Source organism: Phyllostomus hastatus, unplaced genomic scaffold (genome assembly GCF_019186645.2).
Source record: "Phyllostomus hastatus isolate PE091 unplaced genomic scaffold, TTU_PhHast_1.1 phas_scaffold_1066, whole genome shotgun sequence".
In the NCBI taxonomy this organism is placed as follows: domain Eukaryota; kingdom Metazoa; phylum Chordata; class Mammalia; order Chiroptera; family Phyllostomidae; genus Phyllostomus; species Phyllostomus hastatus.
The window spans coordinates 9,304,097-9,319,783 of NW_025334004.1; the positions used below are offsets into that span (position 1 = coordinate 9,304,097).

At 36.2% G+C, this 15,687-nt stretch overlaps 1 protein-coding gene across 1 annotated transcript in view; it reads left to right on the forward strand.

Moving 5' to 3' along the window:
- The first annotated feature begins 3,900 nt into the window (after positions 1-3,900).
- Positions 3,901-15,687, forward strand: part of CC2D2B (coiled-coil and C2 domain containing 2B) — a 96,793-nt gene continuing 85,006 nt past the window's right edge. Inside the window, exons 1-8 of the mRNA XM_045854389.1 lie at positions 3,901-3,942; positions 5,655-5,715; positions 7,004-7,080; positions 7,439-7,505; positions 8,582-8,676; positions 12,046-12,244; positions 12,606-12,742; positions 12,844-12,972. Coding sequence (XP_045710345.1) covers positions 3,901-3,942; positions 5,655-5,715; positions 7,004-7,080; positions 7,439-7,505; positions 8,582-8,676; positions 12,046-12,244; positions 12,606-12,742; positions 12,844-12,972 — 807 coding nt within the window. The remainder of the gene's footprint in view (positions 3,943-5,654; positions 5,716-7,003; positions 7,081-7,438; positions 7,506-8,581; positions 8,677-12,045; positions 12,245-12,605; positions 12,743-12,843; positions 12,973-15,687) is intronic.

Here is a 15,687-nt window from a genome sequence, read left to right on the forward strand (position 1 = left end):
GTCCATGCCTCTGATTCTATTTTGTTCGTCAGTTTATTTTGTTCGTTAGATTACACATATGTGAGATTATATCTGAACCATTTTACTTATTGAGTGTCTACTGTGCGTTGAACACCTTGCCAGGGTTGGTGGAGGGTAGGTGAGTGTTCACTCCAGCTGTCCTCCTCACTTTAGGGTAAGCAGAAAGATGGACTTGCAAGATGAGATGTAATGAACAAAAATTAAGAATTAGAAGTGCTATTGGAGGTCACAGAAGAGCCAAAATTGGGATGGGTGGGCGGGACTTCCTGGAACACATGGGATTGAATCAGGCTTGGAAATGTGTAATGCTGTCTGTTAGGGGATAGTTGGAAAAAATCAAAGGGTGGAGGCGGTAAAGGTGTATGAAGAAGAGTTTGACCTGGCTGTAATCGAAAGTTTATGTTGGAGAGTGATGAAGAGGGCTTGCTTAGGTGGTGCAGTGGACATGAGGGCCTCCTAAGGCCTCGCTTTCAGCAAGGGCCTTCGTTTTGAGTTTCTCTCTAAAGGAGACTATAAGTACAGGCCCAGACATACATCTTCAAGTTTAAATAAAACCAACATTATAGAACTTAATTGTGTCCAGTTTCTGGACCTCATGGCTACTGTTGCTCTATGAATTAGTAGTTTTATATATCCAGTCATGGTAGGTAACAAAATTACATTGCATTTGTGTGTTAGAGGTAAACTTTGAAAAGATACTGTGGTTTTTGTAAACTGTTTTGGTATTTATTTATTTTTATGTACCTGAAGTCTCAAGGGAAATGGCCCAAATCTTTCTTGACCTGTAGGAGTGAGTTGTGATGGTTTGGGGGCTTAGTACTGACCACAGTGGATTGTTTAGTTTTACTGCCTTTAGTTTTCCATTTAGTTTAGATTGACTTACATATAAATTCACACATCAGCAAATCCATTGTCAGGCCACTTGTCCCTAGTTTTTTTATTTTAGACAATAAGATCACAGTTAATGAAAGGTATTATTTTTTAAACTTGTCAGGTAATGGAACACCTGGAAATAATGATACTTTTTGTAGAACACTCTGAAATAATGCTGTGTCACACTTAACTAGAATTTTTTTTGTTAAATTTCATATTTTCCATACCCTAGTACCAGTAAAAGGTAGCTGATGCCATGTATTTAATAAATTTTGATTTTGACAGAGGGGTATTCATTACCTTAATTTTAGCATAACTTTGAGTGAGACTTTGAATTTTTGCATCCCAGTTCAAATAAATAAGTCTGGAAAGAGCATGATTTGATAGGCACTACTGTAAGGGAGTTCAGAAAGGATTCATAAAATTGGATTTTGGACTAAATTCAATTCTGTTAAGGAAGGAAACTGGATTAATACACTTGGAAAGAGTTCCATCATCTGGGGAAAAACAGATTTTTAGTTAGCTGATAATTAACCAAAGAGATAGTACTATATACCAGAATATGCATTTTGTGACCATTTAATACTCTAGAGATTTTTCTATGACTTTATTCTGCTAACACTCCTGAAACCAAATGGCATCTGACTGAAGTAATTAAGGTAACTGAATACTAAATTTACACACAAAATAAAATAGGCTTTAGGAATTTTCATTTGAGGAATATCCATAGTGATAAAGGCACTGCTGGATTAATTTTCAGAATCCAGAGATTTTTAAATGCTAAGCAAGAAAGTGCTGAATGAACTACTTGACTTTTAATTTTCAGGCTTTCACTATGGACTTTCAGGTCCTTTGATACAAAAATAGCTAATCCTCAATTTTTGTATCTCTTAGACAAAGTTTTAAATGCAAGAATTGTAAATTAGCAATAGCCTTGAAGATAAGATTAGATTTAACTGTTGGAGTGAGTTTTTTAACACAAAGTTGAATTGCTGTAAGAAGGTGAAAGTATGAGTTACAATTTTTCCTTACTTCCACATGAGATTTTTCAATAGAGCAAGTGTAATTTTCATCTACATCTTCACTTTTATCTAATATTTTGTTTATAATCATTTATCTTTTATCATTTATGGAATGATAAATGAACAAGGCTAGAAACATCTCCAGGTATGTAAAAAATATTTGTTAATAATTTCTGCTACAACAAGGTTTTTATTTGAAAATTTATCATAATGTAACTATTGGATTACCACTGCTAATGTTTTTTGTAGCTTAGCAGATGAAATTTATAGGTGTAGGCATCAGTAAGCCAGGTATTGATTTTAAGTTTCTTTTTGACATTCTCACAGAATGGAAAGTAAATTCAAAATTCTCTTTTCCTAGCATCCTATTCCTGTTGTGTCTAAGCTTTGTATATTGGTAGGAAAAATCTTAAAAAGGGTTGATTCTTTTAAAAAGTCATTAAATCAATCTCTTAAATGCCTTTTTTTAACAGACTAAACAAAGAATTTAGCTAACTTAGACATGATTCTTTTCTGTTCAGTATTTTTAACTACCTTCTGGATCTCTCACCTGAACATCTCATAAGTACTCATAAGCAACACTGGAAAACTGAAGTCATTATTCCTACCCCAACACCTTTATACTTTGACAATATTGAAATGAGGTTACCTCTCAGTTACCCAACCCAAAAAACTAGGAGTCTTTGATTCTTCCCCTGCTTTATTCTGCATGTGTAATTACTCACTAAATCCTGTGAATTCTGCCTCCTGTTTTCTTTTGTAATTTAAGAAATTATAAAATTAATGCATTAAAAATAGATTAATAGGATAAGTGGGTTATAAAATATCACATGATTATCTGTTTTAAATTTTTTAATTTAAGTATTGTTGGTATGCAATATTATATTAGTTATATTAGTTTCAGGTGAAAAGTATAGTGATTTGATATTTTAATACCTTACAATGTGAGATATAAATTCTAATTCTAGTAATAAATGTATCTTTCTCTACCCTCCATTTCCATTTTCATTTTTTGATTCAGATCTTCAGCATCTCTTGTCAGGAATGTTAAGATAGCCTCTTAACCAGCCTCCCGGCCTTCCGGGATTATGTTTTAATTAGATCTTGAGTAGGTGCCACATATTTTAATTGAAGTCATTCCTTGCTATTTTTTCTGTTAGCATATGGGGAAGCTATTAACTTTGACATATATTCTTTTATTCTGCCGCTTAACAACTTTTTAATTATGTCTAAGTTTTTTTCTCTGAGTATGTTGGGTTTTCTATATATAAAAACTTTTTTTAACATTTTTTCATTGCTGTTCAAGTACAGTGTTCTGCCTTTTCCCCATCCCTCCCCACTACCCCAGCCCTCCCCACCTCCCTCCCCCTTCTCCACCCCATCTTGTTATTGTCCAAGTGTCCTTTATAATTGCTCCTGCAAACCCCTCACTCCTTTCCCCCTTTATCCCCTCCCCACACCTTTCTGGTCACTGCCTGCTCTCAACTTCAGTGTCTTTGGTTATATTTTGCTTCCTTGTTCATTTTGTTGATTAGGTTCCTGGTAAAGGTGAGATCATATGGTATTTGTCTTTTGCCACCTGGCTTATTTCACTTAGCATAATGCTCTCCAGTTCCATCCATGCTGTTGTAAAGGGTAGGAGCTCCTCCTTTCTTCCTGCTGCATAGAATTCCATTGTGTAAATGTACTATAGTTAAACATTTATTCTCTATAGACAAGAATTTTTGTCTTCTCCTTTCCAATAGTTATACCTCTTCTTTTACATGTCTTATTGCATTAATCAGAATTTCTAATAAGTATTAAAGGTGATCAACTACTGTATACTAAAGATAAGAGCATATTTACTTAATTTGCAGTTAAATTAAAAAATTTAAATAACACTTTTATCTCAAATATCATAATAGTTGTTTTCTTTCAGTAATATGCTTTATCATTCTTAAGACTATTTTTTATGTATTTAGAAAGTGGAAATGAAAGAACCACCATGAAAAAAATCTCGAAGAAAAAAGAAGATATTAAAAAAAAAGTAAGGTATTAATGGAGCTTATAAGGATTTCAATTATACTAAATAGCCTAGATATCAATGTAGTATAATCCTGAAAACTGTGATATATTTGAATATACTTTATATGTTAAAAAAATAAACAATAAGACATATCAAGGATAAATTGTTTGGTCTATTTGTTATATAATAAAGAGGATTAGAGGTGAGTTATTTATGTATTTACTTATTTATTTGTTTCCTTCCTTAAATTTTAATTTATCTGTTCTCAGCCAGTCAGCAATCCATTTCCTGCTTTGCTCAAAATAAAATGTTTTTCTTTTTTTAGAGAGTGAAACATATATAGAACTGATATCTACATGTCTTTTAAAGTAACTCCAATTAAGATTCCTATTTTACCCCTGCCTTATAGATGGGGAGAGGGAGTTATAAATTCTGGGAATGCTGGGTGAGACTATTTGAAATTAAAGGGAGACCTCTATCAATCATTTGCCAGGGTATATGTCCCATCATACCTTTAAGGGTTACTGCCATGGGAGGAAGATGGGGAGGGATGGGTGGGTGGGCTGGAATGGGAGTAACAGACAGAAAAATGTACTTGAACAATGATTAAAATAAAAAAAAAGGGGTTACTGTCCCTTGGTCAAGAGGAGAATTAGGTATTTTTAATTGTGTTGAGAAACATACTGAAAGTTTAATAAGAACAGAACATCTTAGGTCATGTTGACTTTATACAGTAGTTTTTAAGAATGGTCTAGTAACTCCTAGTGGATTTTGAAGTTCTTTGGAAAGTGTATAGACAAGGCTCTTTTGTGATAATAACGCCCTTACTGGGATTGTGTCAATACCCTGCTTCGGCATTTGACACAAATCCATGTCTTTACTGTGGTGGGAAACCTGATGAGTGTCTGCTTGTTCTTTCCACTCCAACTGCACGTTAGTTTGGTTAGTGTTTACAGTTGTTATTTAAGGAGCGTTTTACTATTCCATTTCTTAAACTTAACATGAAGATCAAACTTATCCCTATTGTTCTAAAAAAAGATTTAACATTGCTAATATGGTTTAATTTTAGAATATTGAGGTTTAAAAAAGTATAAAATAGCATATTTGTTAATGGCAGGACCTTCAATTACAAACACTAGTAGGCAGCTGGAAATATGGTATTTAGGAGAGCAGAGCTAGAGAGCCACAGGAATACATGCGCTCTCTAAAGCCTTGGAATGAGCCCACGTTTAAGTTGTGAGGAGAAGTATAACCATTGAAGGATACAGGGAGTAAGTGACCCCAGAGGTAGAAGGGTAGAGTTTAAGGATATGGAAAGTTTTCAGAAAATAATGGTGCCCAACATTATCAGATACTACAGGGTAATCAGGTAAAAGCTAACACTGATACAGTGTTGAGTTTCAAAGTATTTTCATATGTCTGACCTCATTTGAACCTCCTAAAAGATATATAAAGTAGGCATCAGTATATGATTAGTAAGAACTAACCATTGGATTTTATCATTAAAAGATCCTTTTTGATATTACAGAGAGCAATTTCTTAATTAAAAGTCTACCATATATAATGTACTCATACCAGCTGATAAAAAGATGAAATTTAAGAAAACAGGCAAAGGCTATGAATTGGCATTTTAAAGAAAATGATTTTCAAAGGGTTGATGAACATCTGAAAAGATGCTCAATTACAACACAAAAAGATGCAAGGTAATCTTCATCTCTTTTTTTTTTTTGCAGATGCCAGAAGAAACAGATAATATTGCAGTAAAAGAAAATGTAGACAAGCATCTCCAAAAAGGTCCTCAATAACTATACCACAGCTCTGATGCTGTCAGTTTTTATTTTTAAAAGAGGCAAATGTCTAAATCCTATCCTTGGTGTTTCAACTGGGAACACAAGTTTATTAAGAGATGAGTTCAAACAGAAACTACACTTTCTAGATAATACAAGATGGGCATACGGAAATAATTAGTAAAGTCTATATATATAATAAAATTTTGTTGGTTAAGATTTTATTTTCTCTCTCTCTCTGTAAACATGGAGAATCCACTAGTGTTTGAGACTGTGTTAGTCCATAAAGATACATAGATACAGAACCTGCTTCAGGAAGCTCGATAGATTTCAAGAAAAAATACATAAATAATGGATGAACCCTGGTTCATTCATCATTATTGAGTATGTACTGCATGTCACCTGCCATTCCAAGTTCTAGGAATCGAGTATAAACAAACCAACTAGGAATTTTTAAATTACAACAAGAAGTACTGCAGTTGAGAATGAAGATTCTCATGGCCTGTAGTGATTTAGCATTTACTTACCCTTTATTCCCACCATCCTCTATGTAACCTTTAAGTAATCAGAAGCAGAAATAAGAAAGAAAAATTCAAGGCAAAATGACCAAAAGATCCTCCATTCCTACAGTACTTAGGACTGCCCAATCCCTTTCTTTCTCAGTCCATCTGGTGGATCATCTGGTGGATTAGCAAAAAATGACACATGATTTGGAGTGCATGCAATATCTGGTGTGTTCTTTATTCCTTACAAGACTGTTCCATTCTAAGAGCTGGCAGAAGTAGGAGTCAGCAAATTTTACAAAACTGACACAAGTAGTTAAAATGAGTACCTAGAAACTTATCTCTGCTTTTTAGATTCCATTCTAGTTTCATCAAGTTGAAGTAACCTTACTTTGATATTTGTTTATTCTGTAGAACAGTTTATATAGAATATGACAGTTCTAATAGATTTTTTTCCAGAAAGGAAAAAGATAAAGATTTACTTTCTGAAAGGTTTTTTGCCTGACTACAAAGGAGGACTATAGCCAGTAGCTGAGGATGCACAGGGTAGAGGAAACAAACTTCAGCCTCACCATGCATAATAAAGGTGTTTACTCCAGATGGAAGACGGGGAGGGGACATCTGTTTGTCTGAGGTTCCAAGCTCTCATAGGGCCATGACCCAGTCTTCATAATTGTCATGATCTCTAAAAATGCATGCAATTTAGGTATTCAGTAAGTACTTTTGCTGCTATTGCTGTTTAATTGTTTTAAAAAGCATCATGAACTCTGTATTGTGTTGGCTTCTTGGTAGGTTTAGACACAGAAGAAAATCAAAACATAATTGAAACGTTGAGAAGCAAAGTAAGAGAAAAGCTAAAAAATGCTAAGGTAATGCTTATTTTTTTCTTTCCTGCTTTTAAATTTACTGTTTAGGTACAACAAGTATCCAATGAACTTTTCTTTGTTAAAAGGAGCCAATATTCAGTCTTAATATAGCTCCTTAAATCCAAAAACTTTGAGATCCTATCAATGCTTTTTTTTTTTTCAAACTTAAATCCAAGAAAAGTTTAGTGGTTTGGTCATGGTAACTATATAAGACATCTCAGGGGGAAAACATGTGTATACTTTTTAAGAGAAGAACATTGAGAAGTCTTGGTTTTTAATCCATTTTGAAAAAAGACTTTGTAGTACAATTATGTTTATATCTGTGAAGATTAATTTTTCTATACCATTTATGTTGTTTCAGATTAATCAAAGTGAAAAATCTTCAACTCATCTCTTCCTTGATAATAAGATAAATCAGGGGTCTAAGGTGAATAGCTTTTTTTAACCTTTAAAAACAGCTATATAGAGGTATACTTTAAATAGCAAAACTTTACCCATTTTAAGTATATGATTCAGTAATTTTTAGTAAATTTACAGAATTATACAGTCAACACTATACTCCAGTTTTAGACATCTAGATAAAGTAGGATATAAAATAAACTTTTGCGTTTTATGTATTCTTAAATTTTTTGACTCAATGACTGGATTTTGCTTTTTCTTATAGAATTAATTTCTCTTTCAAACCTCCCTAAAAACAGTTTGTTTTAATATATGTGTGAGAAATAAGTAATAAGTGCTTTACATTTATTTGTTTTATTTATTTATTTATGTTTTAGATTTTTAAAATTTATTTTTAGAGAGAGGGGAAGGGAGGGAGAAAGAGAGGGAGACAAACACCAATGTGTGGTTGCCTCTCATACCCCATCCCCGCCACTGGGGACCTGGCCCACAACCCAGGCATGTGTCATAGACTGGAACTCAAACCAGCAACCCTTTGGTTCACAGGCCAGCACTCAATCCATTGAGCCACACCAGTCAGGGCAGTAAGTGCTTTACATTTGAAAGATTTAGACTTTACAGCATTGAAAAAGGAGGGCTTATTTATTAGCAAGTTTATAACTATGAACATGTCACCTTTAATACTTTTAACCACCTCTCACTCCACAAAGGTTGTAGAGGAGTAGAGTGGTGGTTGTGTGTGAGCACAGACATACCTGAGAGCACCTGAAGTCAGGGAGAGAGAAAAAAAGAATTTTCCCTGAGCCCACACTTTGATCAAACTGTAAGGTAATCTCTTAATACTCTGACTGGAGTGAAGAGATAGTTTGGGAAGATGGAGAAGATTTGGACTTGATACTGTTTTTTATTACAGTTATCAGAACCATCAAAATAAAAATTCATAAACCAGACTCAAAGTTAAATATAACTTGATATTGTCTCTCCTGCTGTTCCTTGCTCATAAATAAGATAATAGTTACTATTTATCTCATTGCAGAAAAGTACTTCTTTCATTCATAAGCAGAAAAAGTATTCTTTTCAACACTGAGTACTGGTTTACCGTTGTTTAACCCACAGACTGAAGTCTCTTTGGATGCAGGCCTTGCGTTTTTCACTCTGACTAGTGAAGAAGGCTCCGCTTTGGGCCAGTCATCAGAGCAGGTTGGATGTGTTCCCCTTCCTCTCATATCTTCATTCTCAGGGAAAATAACTCTTATTAAAGGCAAACAATGAAATACTTGGAAATTTTTATTATCGAGCCACCTTCTTCTCTTTGAATTGAGCTGTTCATAATAATTCCTAAAATTTATTGAGTGCTTACTGGATGCCCAGTGATATATACTAAACTTTTAATGTGGACTGTATCATTCAATCTTCAGAGAAACCCTGTGAGGCAGGCATTATTTTCATCTCTGTTATGTAGGTGAGGAAGCTCAGGTATGAGGGTTAAGTATTGATAAGCTGGGAAGTGTAGGCTGTCAGCTCCAAAGCCTGTGTTTTTCTTTGGTTGTTCCTGTCCTCTCCAAGTGCCCTGCATTATTCTTACTAATATCTCTTACTCTCCATAGAGTCCCCATCTCCATCCCTCCTAATCTAATCCCAGAGCCTTCCAATCTCTGTCACTTCTTCCCAGTTCCTCTCAAACTCCTTAGCCCCTTCTGTTACTCCTTGGTTGTGTTTTCTTCAGTCTCACCAGTCTTTTCCCATCACTTTCTGATTTGTCAGTCTCTTTTGTTGGTCGCCCTGTCTGCTCATGCTCCTCTGTATTTTTCTCTAATTTCTCGGAAACTTCAACTCTCTCCACAGTGTCCTTGAGCCCCCTCCCCCAGTACCTCCTGTTCCTCAGAGTTCTTTCTATCTGCTACCACCTCTTAGTCATGTCCAAATCCCTCAGGTCCCTTTTGGAGTCCCTCTTGGGCCCCTGTTTGCCTTCCTACTTCTTCCCAGCGTCTTCCATGCCCCTTTGCATTGTGCCTAGTCCTTTCATTCTTTCTTTATTATTGTTGTTTTTTCCACAAAATGGCTTTATCTTTTAAAAATTTAAACAAAGTGTATACATTACAAAACTTAGTGCAGAAGACCATGAAGAAGAAAATAAAAATCACATGAAATTCCACTGCCCTGAGATAAACCGTTATCATTGTTCATACTTTTCTCTGACACCAATACATACACATACACAGACTTTTATACAAATCGAATCATAGTAGTAAATGGCAATTCCACTTTTCCAGCTGCTCAGCCAAGCCTTGTGTTATCCTTGGATCCTCTTTTACTCACATGCCTCATATCCAGTTCATCACAAATCCTGTTGGTTCTACCTCTAAGTATTCCAGAATCCAATCTACTTTTCACCACCTCCACTGGCACAACCCTAGTCTAAGCCACCATAGCCTCTCATCTGGGTCATTGTCATGGTCTTCCTCTGTTTTCACTATTGTTTGAACTATTTTCTTTACCACATGGTAGTCAGTGTGATCCTGTTAAAATCTGAGACAGGCCATTGTTTTGCTTATACCTTCTAATGGTTTTCTATATAACTCAAAACAAAAGCCAAAGTCCTTCCAGGGCCCTCTAAGGCTTACATGGCCTGGCCCCCTTTGGTACCTCTCTGACTTAATTTCTTACTGCTTTCCCCTTCTCCTACCCAACTTTGGCCACGTTGGCCTTTTACCTGTTCTTCACAGCATGCTCTTGCCTCAGAGACTTGGTAACTCTTATCTGTTTAGAAAACTGCTCCCTTACCCTCATGCTCTCTCCCTCATTACCTTGGGACTGTGTTCAAATGACACATAACTAAGAAATTGGTCAGTGGGAGAAATAGGCTACGTGGACATGAGGAACTCCTAGTTTAGATGCAGGTTTTTAGAGTGGTCTGGAAAAGTCATCTGCCCCTCACCTGGTGACTTTGGGGTCCATAGGAAATGACTGTCTTCTCACAGGGAAGAGAAAGCTACTGTGTTGTGGGAGGCTGAGTTTGACTTTGATCCCTTTCTACTGGGAGAAAGGGGAGCTCTTGTCCCAAATATATTGTCTGGGCAACCCAGGGAAAGGTCCAGGGTTACTTTTAGACGGTTCTACTTATCATATCACATTTTACAAGGCATGTTTCTGTGAGATGGGGTGGGGGAGATTCTCTCTCATTTCCCACACCATACTCAGGGGTATCCATCTAGACATGCATACAGGATTAGGGGGATGCCTTCTGACCCCATACTTGCTGTTACACAACAAGCTAAGAGCATAGGCACTGCTCTGCTGTAAGCTGCATAGTAAATACTCAGAATGTGATCTGGGATAGCAGCTGGCCTTAGATTAAAGGAGAAATAGTTGATCAAATGGGGCTTATATTGGCAAACTGAGCAGGGTGGGGTTCATAAAAGAGACCTATATGGTCATTTAAAAAAAAAAGGCTGGGATCTAAGGTGAGAGCATGACCTGCTTGGCTCCCAGGGCAGACCTTAGCTGTGAAGGCAAGCTGAAAGCCTAGGGGTCTTGTACAGGAAGGTTGATAATGGGAGCACCAGGTGGAACAGGGAGAACCCCTTTAGTCTGTGATTGGAATCTACAGAGATCCGCTATATGGGAATTCCCCAAATCTTGCTTGTGTATGTCAGTGCCATATACTTTGTTTGAATTCAGAAAAGGATACCATAAAGATGTGTGGATATAAAATGTTTTCTTGATTTCATGACAAGGGTAAGAAACAGTATAATGATGTAAATACTCGATAGGAACCTAGGTGATACTGATCAAGAACTGATGGAGGTCGTTTGAGGTCCTCTACTCAGAGACATTGTGTGGTTAATTCATTCTATTTAACTATCTACCCCTAAATATATGGTTTTGAAAATTGAGAGGTTTTTATTTGCATGACTCACGTACTCTGTCTCTTTCTCTTTTTCAATATGTGTGGATTTCAAATTAGACAATAAAGTTGTTCAAAGTGAATTGTTGATTTTTGGTGTGAAAAAACTCAAGATTTCTGATCATGATATAAAAGTATGCATTTTTATATTTAGTAATATATCTTTCAATACTTATATTCAGATTGTAATTTATATATATATATAGCATGTTTTAGAATTTCACTATAATCACTTGCCATAGACTTCTATGTTGAATCTTTACTTTTCTTTCTTTTTTCTTAAATAAATATCATCCAGAAAACATCAGGAATGCTCCACAATCACTTTAGATACTACTGCTTTCTGAATAGTGAAAAAAATGGGGTTTAAGACCACCTGGCCTTATGTCTTTGGACTTTGCCCTGCACTATGAATTCTCAGTGACTAATATTTCATAGTCCAACATCTCTGAATATTCTCCATAGGAGAGAAGGGCTTGAATTATAATCCTAATTGCAAGGAAGTGCTATAGAAAAATCATACTGTAAAATATTAAACCTTAAATGAGTCCCTCTATGTTCAGTGAAATTTCATTGTAACAATTTCAGCTTGACCTTGAACTGGGAGGCATGGATGAGAAAGACAATCATACATACTTATTTTTCTTTTTGGTATTCAACAGAGATCAGTAAGTAAAAGTTATTCCAAACATTTTTCGCCTGGTGAGAGTTTACAAGGTTTTGCTGAAAGCCAAGATGAAGATTGTATAGAAGAAGTAATTTTTCCAGATTTACTTGAAATAAAAGCTGCTGAATATGAAGATGATCAAGAACAAATAAAAAAACAACAGGCAAATATTTTTGTGCCAAGTAATTCTCCAGGTAAAGTTCTTTTCTTAATCTTTTTTTTTAAATTTTTGTTTTAACTCAGTTGTCTCCATTTTCCCACCACCACTTTCTCCCAAGAAAATATTTAATTCCTTAATGAATCATTTTAAAGGATAATAGTTTCTTTGTATGCTGGATAGGTAAAAAGTTCTGAGCTAAAATTATAGAATATTTTTTATATTTGTTTTTCATGCCTTCTCTAAGTTTAAGAGAATTGGTTAAGAGAACTCATATGTATATTGTGTGTGTTTGTGTGTTAGTGGTAGGTACATGAGAGTTCCCTTCTGCTCCTTGTTTAGTCAATACCAGTTTAATATTTTGGACAGCAAAGTAATATATAGTTTTTGATATTAAGTGGCTAACCAGCGTAAACTGCCAAAAGATATGATGCCACGCATTTTAGAAGACGAAGGATTCTATATGCAGAGAAAGCCAGAAGTCTATAAAAAGACCTGCAACAAGATGGAAAACCGCCTGCTTCAACTAGAAGAGGCAAGTGCACCAGCTCACAAGTTAGGCCACTCACTGATAGTATGTGGTATTTGTTTTTGATGAAATGTTTAATTATTTTGTTGCTTAATTATTTTTGGTAGGGAATGTGTTGGTTTGAAGAAAGTGCTGAAATAATTTCATTACCTTCACCTATTAGACATTCTTGGAAATTCAGACTAAACATAAGCCAGGAACCTTTAAATCCAGCACTAAAGACTGTATACAGGAAGGTAACCAACAACAGTTTATTTGTAATTATGGTTAGAATTCTTGCAATATAAATTATAACTTATGTTTTGTGGCATTAATTTGCACTTATAGATATTAATAAATCTAGTAATATAATGGTAAAACTCTGATGAAATGTTAACTAGCCATTAAAATGATGTTTTTGAGGAGTATTTACTGATATGGGTAAATGTTCAAAATATGAAGTGAAAAAAAATCCGAATGAAAAATTGTATACGATCCTGATTTTATAAAAATAGGTAATGAATTTATCAATGAATGGACAAGTATATCCATACACATATATTGGAAAAGAACTGGAAAATATATCAAAGTTAATAATTATCTCTAGATAGCAGGACATAGGATTATTTTTATTTTGCTCAAGATACAGCACAGATATTCTAACATGATTATCACAGACCATTGCTGTTGGAGAGAGAGGTCCCTGAATCAGTGGAAACTTATTGAATGAGTGAGTACATGAATGAACAAAAGGATGGTAAGTAAATGCAAAACATACAATTTTTGGAGAAAGATTAACCACCACCCATATTAGCCTTTGTAAACCTCCAGAGTCTTTTAAGATTTTATTTATTTATTTTTACAGAGAGGGGAAGGCAGGGAGAAAGAGAAAGAGAGAAACATTGATGTATGTAGAGAACCACTTCTTGAGATGTGGAAATGTGGCCCAGCACCCATGTGGTAAACCAGTGGGGACACAGGACCACACCCATGAAGAAGTTCTTTTGTGGGAAATCAGGCCTGTGTTATACCTAGGCTGCTTTGTGACTTGCTCTTGCTAAAACTCTCTTACCCTGAGTTCAGGCAACAAACGCTTGCTGCATATCTTTAAAGTAACTTCCTGAAGTCTGTGCTAATTCTCCCAAGGACTGAAGTGTAACCAGACCTGTTACTCTTATCATTCCCTTGCATTTGCAACATTTTTCAATGGACTGAATTTACATGTTTGGGTCCTAGCAGCCCCTAGGTGCCCCCCTTGTCTTAATCCTCATTTGTGTTTTATGACATATATATATATATGTATATATATATAATATATATATAATATATATATTATATACATGTATACATGTATATAATATGTATATACATGTATATATACATATATATGTACATATATACATATATGTGTACATATATATATATAATTTTCTTAAGATCACATTCTAGAACAGCAAATAGTAGGTTTCACAGGCTTAACAACTGCTATTGAATTCAAAAACAAAAAAGGGGGAGATGTTGGGAACCACCCTGCCTGGTTTCAGAAGCTGTAACCCCACCCCATGGCTAAGGCTGAGTGAGCAACCTTCAGACTAGAAGCCACTAAGGAGACAAAGCTTATCTCCCTGGCAGGAGTGCCGCTTCTGCTCCTTTACTTCATCCAGAACTGGCCCCCAATGCTTGATCAGTTAGCCAATGATGGGTAAGATTCCCCAAGGGGGGAACAACCTAAGACAGGCACAATCAGGGGGGAGGCCCCAGGGAGGGACTTGGGAGACTACAGCAAAAAGGGATGATGGACCCTTGCCCCGCAGCTTTGACATAGCCTGAGTCCTCATTCTGTCTGCAAGAAGTCTCCTAATCTCTTGGCTGCCTTACTTCCCCTGCCTGACTTAAGCCTCAAACAATGACAGAGGGTGGTGCAACCCTGTGCTGGAAAGGGCAGGTTCCCCGGGTGATCAGGCCTAAGAAAGAAGACAAAATCCTGTGAAACCTGCTTTGCTAAGAATGCTCTCAATTAAATGATAATGTTTCCCAAAGTTTTGTAGCCCTTTAGCTAACAGACCCTGACTCAGAATAAGCCCTAATAGTTCTTTGTACTACTATCTACTGTTTGATCCTTACTGCCTGGCAATAATTAATGAGCTTTACCTGTATTTCTGTACAGATTGAAAGCCAATAAAAACCTGTCAAGGCAAGGGTTGGTGTGCTCTCCTCTTGAGAGAGTGGCCAGGCTGCTCTGAGGTGCTTTCCCCTTGAAAGAGTAGCCATGCCGTCCCTTTTCCTCCACAGGACTTGGTAGTCCATATGAATTTTTCTCATATCTCATCCATAACACCTCAGACACTGCGGGCTGGTGTCTGCATCAGATGTGTGAGAGATACATTGATTGGTTGCCTCTTGCACATCCCCAACTGGGGACCTGGCCTGCAACCCAGGCGTGTGCCCTGACCAGGAGTTGAACTGGTGACCTTTCAGTTCACAGGCCAGCATTCAATCCACTGAGCCACACCAGTCTAGGCTGGATTCTGAAGTTGGGAACACTGGGCTGAACAAGTAACCTTTTCCTCCAGTGCATCATCCAAGCACAATTTCAGTATTCAGTGGACTCATAGAGTTGAGAGTAAATGTATATGTCACTTCGCCAAGCATCTAACTTGAGTATTGAAGTCCATTCGGTAGCATCCTTAACAAGTAATGTGCTGGAAGTTGTATCAGATGTTTCTGCCTGCTTTTCTCCTTTCTCCACATTTTTTCACTCTGCCCAGCCAGCCTTGGAAGCAATGTTCACTTGGGGTTTCTCACCAGAATAAATCCATATAAGGGCAACTGAAGGAGAGATAATAGCTGCCTGAATATCAAAGTCTTCTCTTCTGTTTCCTCTGCTATGTACTTAAATGCCCTGTTGTACCTCTCCTATCCCACGTTTTATTTGCTCAGTCTTTGCTGACTAGTTTTGCCTATTTGCCTAT